General features: G+C 35.9%; 1 protein-coding gene across 1 annotated transcript in view; it reads left to right on the forward strand.

Moving 5' to 3' along the window:
- The window catches only part of PIGB (phosphatidylinositol glycan anchor biosynthesis class B), a 31,882-nt gene that overhangs the window by 5,693 nt on the left and 12,173 nt on the right, over positions 1-14,016 (forward strand). The window contains 3 exon segments of the mRNA XM_090270643.1: positions 2,890-2,994; positions 4,707-4,837; positions 8,112-8,252. Of these exon segments, the coding sequence (XP_090126769.1) occupies positions 2,890-2,994; positions 4,707-4,837; positions 8,112-8,252 (377 nt within the window).

Raw genomic sequence — 14,016 nt, forward strand, 5'->3', positions numbered from 1 at the left:
TGAGAGGAAAAATGAAGTTAAAGTATTCCAATGCTCTAAAATTATTAGGAATTTAACAAAAATAATCATTTTTATTAGATTGTAATAATTTAAGAATTCATATTGTAATTTCTAGGGTAAAAATTGAAGAAGAGTGAAAAATGTGTAACTAAGAAATTTATATAGAGGAAAATAAAATATTTTGATTAATCAAAGAAAAAGGCAAAAAATGAAGAAAAATAATTAAATAAATACACGTAGCTATATGGTAGATATAAATCAACATGATCAGTGTTACTTTAGATTTAAAAGTATTAATATTCCAGTTAAGAATCTAAGATTATCACAGTCAAAAATTACAACCCTTAACTGTATTCTGCTTATGAAAGATATGACTTAAATATAAGGACACAGAAAGGTTGAATATACAAAACCATGAAGAAAGAAACAGCATGCAAACATTAACCATGAGACTGGGAAGGCTCTTCTTCTATCAGACAAAACAGGCTTTATGGCAAGGAGCATTATTAGACATAAAGAATGTGTGCCAGTTATTAATTTATTGTCTCTCAGCTCCAAAGGCATCCAGTACAGGAGAAACACTGCAAGAAGAAGAAGGGCTTTTTCTTCTTCCAGTGCTCTGTTTCATCCAGTAGCAAAGTGGATGGGTTTGTAGGGGTCTAGGCAGCACTGAGCTCTGGGGTGGTGGCCTCATGCTCAGTGGAGGTATCCTTTTGGCAATTTTCTTTATCAATACAGCTTTGCTGGGCCCCCAGTTCCAAGGCAAGTGACTACCATTGTAATCATGGGTTCCAGGGACAGCCGTGCCATCTCCTCAGAGGTATGAATTTTAGCCTTGCAGGACCTCCTTTTAAGGTTCCAGATAACCTGGAAAATGATGCTGTTTTAACTGTCTGGAGAAACTCCTAATAACTGAGAATTTACAACTCCACTTATTTTTGTGTTGAGCTAGAATCTCCCTTCTTTTAAATTTAAGATTTCTACATGACAGCCTTTCAAAAAGTTTTATCCAGGATGAACATCTCTAGTTCTAAACCTTATAATCCAGATAATGTCCTCTAAACATCTTGTAATTAATACCCATCTTAAAATGTGGGTCTCCATAAGCACAATATTGAAAGTTAGGGTTACTAGTTCAGAATAGTATAGTGGGACCATTTACCTCATAAATACTATACTTTTCTCAGTGCACAAGGATTCTTTTAGTTTTTTAGTGTCTACCTTACTCTGTTGGCTCATGTTAAGTTTGTAGCCAAATTGAGTTTTCAAAGGAACAACTTTCAGGCCTGGAAGGTAAGCATGGAGTTTACAGATCTCTATGCGGAGTAAATGAAGGGTATGTAATAGGTGCCCTTTACTACATTTTATAGGGTACAGTTGAAGTGAAATTATGAAGTACAGCATACTTACAACTCTTAAGATTTAAACATTTATTTACAGATTAATGGAAGGAAAAAGAACATAAAGCTAAAGTGTTAGAAGCCATGGACAACTGAAAGCTAAGCAGCTCTATACTGTTAGGTTAATAAAGATCTGAATCAAAAATAATACAAATTTACATGTTTTTAGAAGCCTATCTTGAACAAACTAACATTAAATTATGCCCTATAGCAAAGTGTTATTTTGTTAATGATAACTATGACACTTATTTATTTTGTTTTTTAAAGACTTTATTTACTTTTAGAAAGAGAAGAAGGGAGGGAGAAAGAAAGGGAGAGGAACATCAATGTGCAAGAGACACATCTGTCTGGCTGCCTCTCACATGCCCCCAGCTGGGGACCTGGCCGGCAACCCAGGCACGTGTCCTGACTGGGAATCAAACCAGCGACCTTTGGTTCACAGGCCCGCGCTCAATCCACTGAGCCACACCAGTCAGGGCTATGACACTTTTTTTTTTTAACTTTAAAATGCTAATGTATAGCATTAAAATTACTAACTGTAATTAACTTATACAGTGGTGGGCAAAGTAGGCTTACAGTTGTTCCTATGGAAAATAATACAAGAATAAACTTTTCTGTTTTGCATACACACAACTGTAAACCTACTTTTGCCTATTTGTGTGTGTGTGCTTTTTTTTTTATATATACATAATTTTTTAATTTCTTTTAAGTTTTCTCTTAAACTTTAATGTCATCTAAATATTATTTTATTATCTATATTGTAAGACGGGGAAGCATTGTAACTCAATAGCTAAGAGCAAAGGTTTTGGAGTCAGGGAGACCTGTGTTTGAATCCTGGATTTCACATTAACTAGCTATACAGCCTTGAGAAAATTACCTAACCTTCCTGTGCCTCAGCTTTCTCATTTATAAAAGAGTACCTATTTCATAGGATTGTTAGGAAGACTGAATGAGCTGATATATATAAATTACATACTTAACATGACACCTAGCACACAGTACTATAAACATTTTATTTAAAATTACCTACTGGCTCTGTTCTTGTCTTCTGTGCCTGGAGACCACTCTACCATCCCCCATCCTCCAGGACACAATTGTAGGAGGGGGAGAGAAGCATGGTTTTCTGGGTTAAAAAAATAATAATAATAATAAATAAAATTACATACTGTTATACTAATGAAAATAACTGTTTCTAAAATAGAACCTTAACACAATGAAATGGTTTGTTGGCTATTTAAATTAAAATTAATAGTGTTGTTTTCTACACACACACGCGAGAATGGTAAAACAACCTTGGGTATATACATGAAAAATTAATGTACCTGTTGTATAAAAATAGCAATTTTTGCAGAAGAATAGAATAATACGGTATATATACTTTTGTACTAAGAACGGCTTTCAGTTTATAGTTGTATTAGTTTGTCAATATCTTATGGTGAGTCAATGTGAACCAACAGATGTTTTTAATTTTTTTTTTAAACTAATGAAGATTTGGATTCCTAGACTTGCCCAAGCACTTCTGTCTGCGATAGCTGACTTGAGGCTTTATTCATTAATAAAGCAACTAGAAAATCAGCAAGTAGCAAGATGGGTGGTAAGTCCTGAACACTTAATAAACTATATGCCAGTTATCTCATTCCTATGAGCATGAAACATATGGAACAATATCAGTTTGCAAACTAGTTTCAGAAGATAATTCATATGGCCTTGTAGAGGCACTTCCATAATTAAGGACAGTAGAATGCAGGTGGCGCATGTCATCTCTCTCCTGCATGGGCCCCAGGCAACAGAGGTCACTGCTGCCCTCAAACCCTAGGAGAGGCTGAGCCCTGGGAGACAGCCTCTGGAAGCACCTTCACTCCTCCAGCCGCCAGAGTCCTGGCTTCACTTTCCATAAAATTCAGTGGGAACAGTTCTAAATCGTTGCCTGCCTCACAAATTACCTCAGCCATGTACAACCCTGTTCACTATTCCTCCAGCTACCCAAGACTCAGACTGAGAAATATCTTTTCACTGAAGCCCTCCTTCACATCTGGCTACGGTGTTAGAAATAGCTGGGCTCTCTAAGGGAGAGAAGGTGGTGTAGAAGGCTAAGGTTGTCTTTTGTCATTTAGCTTATTTCACTGTGGGGAGATAGATTCCTTATCTCACAGTCAAATCTTGAATGGGTTTTCTTATTTAAACCATATCCTGAAGAGGGACTGGATGCTGAAATACTGTTACTACTTTACTTCACTTTGGCTCTTTCCTAAATTAAGTGAGCTTATTTGAGCCAGCCTAGAAATCTTAACTATCTTTTATTATATTGTTTTTAATGGAAAGTATGTTTCAAATACCAAGTATCCAGTTCACCAACACATTTCTGGGATATAATTTATTAAAATTATTAATGAATATTGACAATTTATGAAAGATTAACAGGACATATTTTTGCCGGCAGCATGTTGATTTGCATTAAAAAGACAGATTGGTTTAGCAAATGAGCCCTAGCTAATTGATTCCAGGATAAAAACAGTTTCTATTTTGTGTTTATATACACTGCTGAAGTTTCAACCTAAAATGACGAAGACATAATGCTTTTGAAATCCTTCCTCCAAAGTAACAGCACTAGGTTCTTCTAGTTTAGGAAAAGCCTTTAACTCCACAAAAATTGGAAACAATTTTTAAAGGCTATATTTGAAGAAACAGGAAGCTAGTACACCTGTTTAACACCCTTGCATCAACTAACAAGCTCCTTTTAAGGTAGCTGTTTTATAGACTTAATAATGTTCTTTTTACATATTCTAAAAAGTCATCAATTTAGTCAGTCTCCAAATTAAAATTTAATGATGTCTCCTGATAGGTATTTTTCTCTTATGTTGTCTTAATTTTTCATCAAGAAACAGGGCAACATCCCAAACCAAGATCAATAAAAACAGTCAATTTACTTGTCAGTAATATAAGACAATTTGAGGAATACTGATTAGGAGAATATAGTTATGAATTTCAATTCTCTATAAACTGTACCATCAACAAATTTGTGTTTTGTGTCTTTTATTAGTAGGAAATGAGATTAAATCAATGCAATACCAAAAAAAATTATCTGAAAGTATAAACTTTGTAATAAATATACATCTGATATCACAGACCTGTATTTGATATAAATTCTCAAAAACAATGTTTGGGCATGCCTACTTTTAATTTCACTTACCTTTTGATGTGATCTTTGCAGTATTTAGACTTGCTTGCTATTTTCCATAGAAGAGAACACTAAGTAAGCTTTTTCAATTTCCTACTCCATATATATTTGCTCATAATTGTTCTTAGTTTTTTTGCCAGGTATGCTCTTGGTTCACATGGTATTGCTGTACCAGAACTCTTACAAACACCATGGAAACTGTTCTCACTATAATTGCTCTTTTCTACTATCCTTTGGAAGGTTCAGAGTCTATGAACAGGTAAGATATATTGCTGTCAATATACAAAACTCTAAAGCATGCTTTGAAAAGTCTTAAATATCAACATGTTTTAATGTTCAGTGTACCCCCTAATGTTTCTGAAGGCTATTACAGCCACAGATTTTTAACTGACACATTTATTATAGCAGGAAATAGAGATGTACTCTAACTGAGTAATTAAGGAGAGGTTAATAAAAAGACCATTTACAAAAGTGTAGACAATGTTTAGAAAAGCCAGTAAGTACCCCAGGACTAGTCTCAGTAGGAAGTTTCTATTACCCCTTGGCCCCAAGGAGCAAGGAGAAGAAACATTACTAGAATCCATACAGAGCTGTAACTTCCAAAGGGGCGCAACAGAAGGCACAACCAGCCTTTAGCCATAGCAAGGAGAGCGGGGAGAATAAAACACCCTGACCTGACTTTTCTGTCCTCCAGATGGCCAAAGCCAATCAGAAAGCAAGAGAACCCATTGTAGAGTCCATACAGGTCAGGCTCCCTGCACATGCGGCAGGTGAAAAGTGGAGGAGAACAGAGCTAGAAGGGCAAATAGAAAATATATGGACTTCATTTGGTCATATACATATAAACTGGGGAAACAACTACCAAGCCAAAGGAACAACATGAGCAAAGGCACAAAGCTGTAAAGGGGCTTCATTGTATTCTCGGCAGGTTGTCCAGAGTAGCTAATGTGTGGTAGGATGCATGGGAGAAGACAATAAATAAGAGGTGAGGCTGAAAGGAACTTTGCCCTTCTCCAGAATTTGAACTTGATTCTATAGATTGTAGGGAACCATTGGAGGCTTTTGAGAAGCAGGACATAATCATATCTGATTTAGAAAGAATTCTCTTGAGAAGCTTTATTTAGGATATAATGAAAGGGAGAAAGCTAGAATTTGAGTCTAGTTAAATAAGGTAGTATCCATCCTTTGTATATAAAAAGGTGGTTGTGAGGATGAAATTAAGATCATTTCTACATTAGACTCTTGACTGCAAGAACAATCATTCACTTAAGTTATCTATATGATGAGGACTTCACTACAAGGCAAAAAGTGAAAATAAGGAAAATGGGCATCTTAGGCTTGTGGCCAGGCCTGCTAGAAGATTACAGAATATCTTAGACACACAAATGAATTAGAAGGTGATGAAGAATGCAAGGCAGTTTTAAGGAATGGGCTGTTTTCTTGTGCCTTTATAGCCCAGTCTATGAATCCCTGTTTTAGTCATCATTTTGAGGCTTAGCCAGTCTCTCTGTCCATTCCTGTGTACCTCACATTCACTTTGAGAGAATTTGATTAGGTCTGTTAAATATAATTGTCCATATTTGGACAGTTTTCACACTGGCCAGCCTTACATTGGCTGCCTGGGCTCAGATGCCCTTCCCTAATTCAGTCAGGAAAAGAGGATCCTGTGGGACAAATGACCACTATATAAGCATTATTTCCATGATAGGTACTGTTCCTGGCCTGTCAATAAATGACATTTTGCAAATGCCTTTAAAAATGCAAGTATTATAAGTGAAAGATTTTTAAGGGTGGTATGAGAATATCTAAGCATTGATATCTGTAAAATGAGAATAATAAAATAGCTGTCATAGGATTAAATGAGAATCCATGTAAGGTGTATAGCATAGGACCTATTGCAAAGTGCTCAATAAGTATTGATAATAACAATGATGTTATTATTAAGTAAAGGAATGTTTCTGAGCAATACAAAAAATTAAGTATGGAAAGATTCCAGACAAATGACAGCACTTGATGTAAAATGATGGCAGTGGGAATGAGAGAGAAACAAAGCGGAGGTGTGGGTAAGAAGTTGATATTTAAGGTGACTCCAAAATTTTAAGACTGAGAAACTGAGTGATGCTATTAACTTACATATGAGACCCTCAACAGGTTTGAGGGGAAGTTGTGGGGCTTATTTCAGACACTTTGATTTTGAATGCCACCAAGAGATCTATGTAGAAATATTCAGAAAGGAGTAAAAAGTCCAAGTCTGAAAATTTGGAGTGAGGTTAGGACTGGAGGTATACATTTGATTGAAGTTAGAATTAGGCTCTCTGCAAGTCAGACCAAGACAGAACTGTGTTTTATTTCACTTGGCAAAGTTTTAAAATCAGATGATTTTACATAATATCTGGATTTCTGGTTTCTCTTGGAAAAAAAAAAAAGTAGAAGGCCTAATAACATTTTGGGCCAGGATTCCTTCATGACAAATATAAGAGTCCCCACACAGCCTATATCACTCATTTTTAGTACTTATCTGATCTGTGTAAGCATTTGAATATGAAGTCTTTGTTGTTACATCCTCACCAATGTTAGAATTCTTTACAATGATTAGTTAACAGGTATATAATAGTATCATAAAGTTTTCTTTTGCTAGCTTTCCATTTTTAGCAGGGCTAAGTATATTTCCAGGTGATAATTTACTGCCTGTAGTCCATGATTAAATCTCTTCCAGTCATTTATTGAAAGAAGTCCTAATAGTAAAAATCCACACTTCTATCCATAATCACATACAGTAGTCCCTTGCTATATCATGGTTCACTTATCACAACCTCACTGTATCGTGGGATTTTTAAAAATATATTTAATTATTTATCGCGGATTTTTCACTATATTGCGGGATTTTGCGGTACTATATACATATGTTGTTAAAGTTACGTAGGTTTAAGAGTGTAGAATAAATGTAAGGTTCCTACTTCGCGGGGGGCGGGGGGTGTCTAGAATGTAATACCGCGATAAGTGAGGGAATACTGTAGATTTTATAGCAGGCTTTTTTATCAATTGCGCATATACATCTTTCAGTTGGATATAATTTGCTGTTTACTTTCAAAACAAAATCACATGGACTCGGAAGCCCATCATTGCCTAAATAATTCCAATGTTTCTTTAAATGCACTTGGTGTCTTTCTTAAGAGAATGGTTTTGTGTGAATTATATTCTTATGAGAGACTTGGTCATTTTCCGTCAGGAAAGCAACTGGCAGGACTGTATGGTTGTAAGTTAGTATACCTTTCAGCAAAGATCAACGTTAAGACATAGAACAATTGCTAACTTCAAAATACCAGAATTGGGGTATTAGAGCTGGAAAAAACCTTAGATATTACCTTCTTTTTACAGATGAGAAAAATTAAAAGCCAGAAAGTATAAGTAACTTTCCCAAGTTCACATAGCTATTTATACCAAAAGGAAAATGCTCTCATTTTTTTAAGTGTTATATCACAGTGTAAACTAACATCCCAGTTGTCTTAACAATACATTTTCCTTGTTCATAGTGTCAAGTACTCATCCCTGGTGGCACTTGCCTTCATAATTCGTCCCACAGCTCTTATTCCATGGATACCTTTGTTCTTCAAACATTTCTGGCAAGAACAGAGAAAGCTTAATCTTATTCTACATCAGTTTTTACCTGTAGGGTAAGTATTGCTACAATCCTATTAATTTTATTTTTTATATACTTTTTATATTTTAATTTCAATAACCTCTGAACTATATATTATGAACACAATTCTACATCTTGCTCTGGCCAGGTGGCTAAGCTGATTGGAGTGTTGTTCTGTACACCAAAAGGCTGGGGCTTTGATTCCCAGTCAGGGCACATACCTAGGTTGCAGGTTTGATCCCTGGACAGGGTTGGGGTGCGTACAGGAGGCAACCAATGTTTTTCTCTCTCTGTGTCCCTTTCTCTCTTTATAAAATCAAGACACATATGCTAAGGTGAGGATTTTAAAAATGACTTTACATCTTTTAGTTAATTATATCTTCTAATGTCAATAAGAATTGTCAAACCAAGGAAACAGAGTATTTCCAAATTTATATTTTAGTATTTATGATTTTGATTAAGTATTTTAATTTTTTTAAATGAAAAAGGATTTTTGCAGTTCTTCTTAGAACTTTCCTGTGCATTATTTCCTAATTATTTCCTAGATACATTTTAGAGATACTTTATAATTTATAATGGACATTCATATATTACCTCATGATTTTCAAAATTTTTGGATCTAGGCAATGTAGGTGTTTTTCTTTTGTAGAAGAAGTGGGGCTTGGTGAAATTAAAAATGAGTTAGCCACAGTCATTAGGTTGGTTGCTACGATGGAACTAAGATTGAAACCCAGGTCTTCTAACCATATTTTGAGCTCCTAGGGTCAGACCTAACCCAAATGTCTGGTAAGAGTATCCAAAACAGTTATTTAATAAGGAATGAATATATTCTGACTCTCAGAACAGTGATTTTTTTAAATATACTAGTATATGCTGTACAAGTATATTTTGGTAGTAGTTAAAAAGGACTAAATCATCTAGTGACTAAATCACTGTTGTCATTTCTCAGATTTATAAAAATAGTTTTGAATGTAATAAATTCATTCAGCATATATTTATTTAAGCCTAGTGTGTGCCAGGTGCTGTTACAGATGCCAGATATAGAGCAGTTTAACAGAATGAAGTCCCTGCCTTCATGAAGTTTACATTCTAGTGGGGAAAGACAGACAGCTAAAAACAAGTTATGTATTTGTTATATATTTGTCAATTGACAAGTGCTGTAGAAAAAAAATAATGAGATAAGGATAGAATGCTGGTGCCTGATGGAATGGATGTTACATTTTACAGAGTAACGGGGGAAGACCCCACCATGATAAGGTGACATTGGAGCAAAAGCCTAAAGAAATTGAGTGAATAGTGTAGATACCCGAGGAAAAAGAATATTCCAGAAAAAGGAACCAAAATGCAAAGACCTTGATGCAGGAATTGTTTGGCATTTCCCAGGAACAGCAGAGACTGGTGTGTCTAAAGAAGAGTGAGTTGGGACACTACGATAGTAGGTCAGAGGGGCAGCAGGGGCTTAGTTCATTAGGCTTTTGCTCTGAGGGAGATGAAAATCCTCCTTACTTTCAGTAGTATGATATAGTTTAATTCAACAAGCTTTACCACACTGTGTATCTAGCATTGGATGATTCAGAAGAAAAATACAGTGTCTGCTCCCAAAGTCAAAGTCTGTGGGGGAAAAAAAAAGACCGTCTTTCCCCACTAGAATGTAAACTTCACCAAGGCAGGAGACTAAAGGGACATGACAAATGAACACAACAAATGATCAGGGTCTTATATTTCTTTATATAAAATACATTATTGGGACAATGGCAAAATCTGAACAAGGTATAAATTAGATAGCCATAAAGATTTAGTGTTTATTTCCTGACTGTGAGGACTTGTGGTTTATGTGAGAGAATTTTTGTGTTTTGAGGAAATACTCAAGTATTTAGGGATTCAGGTGAATTATGACTGCAACTTACTGTCAGCTGGGAAAAAAAAAGCTATATTTAAAGAGACAAAGAAAAGGATAAAGCAAATGTAGTAAAATGCTAACATTTCAGGAATCTAAGGGAAGGATATATGGAAATTTTTTGTACTATTCTTACAACTTTTCTCAGTCAAAATAAGAAATTAAAAGAACAGAAGTATCATTTAAAGTGGCATCAAAAAAATCAGATGCCTACAAATAAAATAATGAAAAATGTACAAGACTTCTGTACAGAAAGCTACAAAACATTATTGGGAGGAAGTAATGAAGACCTAAATAAATGGAAGACTATATGATGTTCATGGATTGAAGACTTAATATTTTAAAAGATATCAGTTCTCCCCAGATTGATCTATATATTCAGTGCAAAACAGTTAAAATCCCAATATGGCAGGAGAGGTGTGAATCAATAAGCTGATTTTAAGTTTAAGTAGACTGCAAAAGGCCAATAGAATCTTGGAGGAAAAAAATGTTGGAAGACTTACATTATTAAATATTGAGACTAATTACAGAGTTACAGTAATTAATGCAAGGTAAAACAAATAGACCAGTGGAACACAATAGGGTCTGACAACAGATCCGGACATAAATGCCCACTTCATTTATGGTGATGCTGGAGTACAATAGAGAAAGGATAGTCTTTTCAATAAATATAGAATTAGTTAGATATCCATATAAAAAAAAATTAATATTGACTCTGACTTACCATCATAACGCCCCCCAATAAGAAAACCCCAAGGAAATGAAAGATAGTAAAGGTAAAAGAGTGCCACTTCTGCAAGATATGATAGAATATCCTCATAACATTGAGGCAGACAAAGATTTCCTAAATAGAACATAGTGTTAACTATAAAGGAAAAGATAAATTTGAATACATTAAAATTCAAGACTTTTTTCATAAGATCCACCATTAAGAGTAAAAAATTAAAGCAAGCCACAGATTAGAAGGTATTTGCAATACAAAAGAAAACCAAAAATATATAAATTGTGATATAAAAAAACAAAAATTATATAAAGAACTTGTAAAAATCTGTAAGAAAAAAAATAACTTAGTAGAAAATTGATGAAAAGACAGATCTGAACAGGCACTTCAAAAGATATTTCAATAGCCAGAAAGTATAAAAGGACTAATCTCATTAGTCATCAAGAAAATGTAAATAAAATCACCATGACATGCTTCTAAGAATCTACCCAAATGGCTGAAAAGGCTATAAAAGCATTATGTATTTCTGTGAAAACATAAATTGATACAACACTTTGGAAAACTAAGTATTAACTAAAGCTGACTGTGCCTATACCCTAGGGCCTAGTAATATATGGGAACCAAAAGATGAGTCAAAGGATGTTCATAGCACTTAAAAAAGGGAAGCACAGTGTCCATCAACAGAATACATTGTGGCATATTAATTCAGTGTAATACTGTACAGTATTATAAATTAATGTACTACTACAATGTGCAGAAAAACATGGTTAAATCTCACATTTATTGATTGTAGGAAACTGGACAGGAGTACATATAGTATGATTCCATTTTTGTAAAATTCATAAAAGGTAAAACATCTATGCTATCAGAAGTCAGGATAGTGGTCCCCTTTGGGAAAAGTGGAGAGCGGTTGGAGAGATGAAGGGGCCTTTTGAAGTGCTACTGATGGTCTGTATCCTGATTTGGATGACAGTTACACAATTGTGTTCATGTAGTGATGATTCATAAAGCCATACACTCATAGTGTACTCTTCTCTGTGTATGTGTGTGGTAGGCAGCCTCAAGATGCCCTCCACTAATCCCATCCTCTTAATATTCATGCTCTTGTTTAATACCCTAACCTTGAGCATGGAGTAGACATTATGAATTAATTTTAACAGACAGAAATGGCAGAACAAATGTCATTTCCACAATTGGTTTATAAGGACTGTGGCTTCCATCTAGGGTGCCTATCTCACTCTCTGCCATCTGGCTTATGCTAGGGGAAGTCACATGCCATGTCTTGAGGCAGTTTTAAGGAGAGAGGGTCACATGCGGGAGCCTGAGCTCTGCCAACAACCCTGTGAGTGGGCTTGGAAGCAAATCTCCCCATTACCCTCCAACAAGCCTATAGATGAACCTATAGCTCCAACCTACATCTTTTTAAAAAATATATATTTTATTGATTATGCTATTAAAGTTGTCCCAATATTTCCCTCTTTGCCCCCTCCACACTGTATCCCATTCCCTCTGACAATCCCCCTCCCTTAGTTCATGTCCATGAGTCATGCATGTAAATTCTTTGGCTTCTCCATTTCCTATACTATTCTTAACATCCACCTGCCTATTCTGTACCTACCAATTTGTACTTAATACCTGTACCTTTTCCTTCATTCTCCCCCTTCCCCATCCCAACGGATAATCCTCCAAATTATCTCCATATCTATAATTCTGTTCCTGTTCTAATTGTTTGGTTAGTTTGTTATTTAGATTCAATTATTGATAGTTATGAATTTATTGCCATTTTAATGTTAATAGTTTTGATCTTCTTTTTCTTTATATAATTCCCTTTAGCATTTCATATAATAATGGCTTCTTGATGGTGAATTCCTTGTTTTACCTTGTCTGCAAAGCACTTTATCTGCCCTTCCATTCTAAATGATAGCTTTGCTGGATAGAGTAATCTTGGTTGTAGGTCCTTGCTTTTCATCACTTTGAATACTTCTAGCCTAGTCCCTTCTATCCTTCAAAGTTTCTTTTGAGAAATCAGCTGACAATCTTATGGGAACTCCTTTGTAGGTAACTATATGCTTTTCTTTTGCTGCTTTTTAGATTCTCTATCTTTAACCTTTGGCATTTTAAGTATGATGTGTCTTGGTGCGGTCCTCTTTGGGTCCATCTTGTTTGGAACTCCCTGTGCTTCCTGGCCTTATATGTCTATTTCCTTCGCCAACTTAGGGAAGTTTTCTTTCATTATTTTTTTACGTTTTCAGTTTCTTGTTCTTCCTCTTCTTCTGGCACCCCTATGATTCAGGTGTTGGTATGTTTAAAGTTGTCCCAGGGGCTCCATGGCCTATTTTTTTTGAATTCCTTATTCTTGCTGTTCTGATTGAATTCTTTTTTTCTTCCTTGTGATCCAAATCATTGATTTGATTCTCAGCTTCATCCACTCCACTGTTGGTTCCTTGTAGATTTTTCTTTATTTCACTTAATGCAACCTCAATTTCTGCGTGGGTCTTTTATGCTGTTGAAGTACCCACTGACTTCCTGGAGCATCCTGGTAACCAGTGTCTTGAACTCTGCATCTGACAGATTTTTAATCTGGAGTTTTGTGCTGTTCTTTCATTTGGGCCATACTTCTTTGTCTCCTCATTTTGGCAGCCTCCCTCTCTGTTTCCGTATTAGGTAGAGCTACTTTGACTCCTTTAGTAGCATGGCCTATTAAAGAAAAGCGCACCCATTAAGTTGTATGTGGCAGAGCCGTAGGTAATCGCCAAGGTGGGACAACCTGTGTCACCTCTTTGTGGCTCTATGTGTGTGAGGACTTGGAGAGGGAAAAATGCTGCTGCCTGGCCTCTGGAGTTTTTCCAAAGAGGAAGCTGTCTCCCAGCACTTGCCCTGTTGCTAGTCACTTCAATTTCTCCCCATATGTTACTGGTGCCCTTCCAGCTGTTGCCCTGGTGCTGAATCCCAGAGTAGGTGAGTCTGCATGAGTCCTAAGTCTGTTGCAGGCCTTTTAAGAGTCTCTTGAGAATCCTGCCATTTCTTCTGCTGCCCCAACCCCCAGTGCTTTTTATAGCCAGAAGTTATAGGGACTTATCTTCCTTGCACTGGAACCCTGGGCTGGGTGGTATGGTCTGGAGCTCAGATCCCTCATTCCAGAGGTATCCCTACAGTTCTTTGCGCCTCTTCGCACATCCT

The sequence above is a fragment of the Furipterus horrens genome, unplaced genomic scaffold (assembly GCF_987537825.1).
Source record: "Furipterus horrens unplaced genomic scaffold, mFurHor1.1.pri manual_scaffold_3, whole genome shotgun sequence".
Lineage (NCBI taxonomy): Eukaryota > Metazoa > Chordata > Mammalia > Chiroptera > Furipteridae > Furipterus > Furipterus horrens.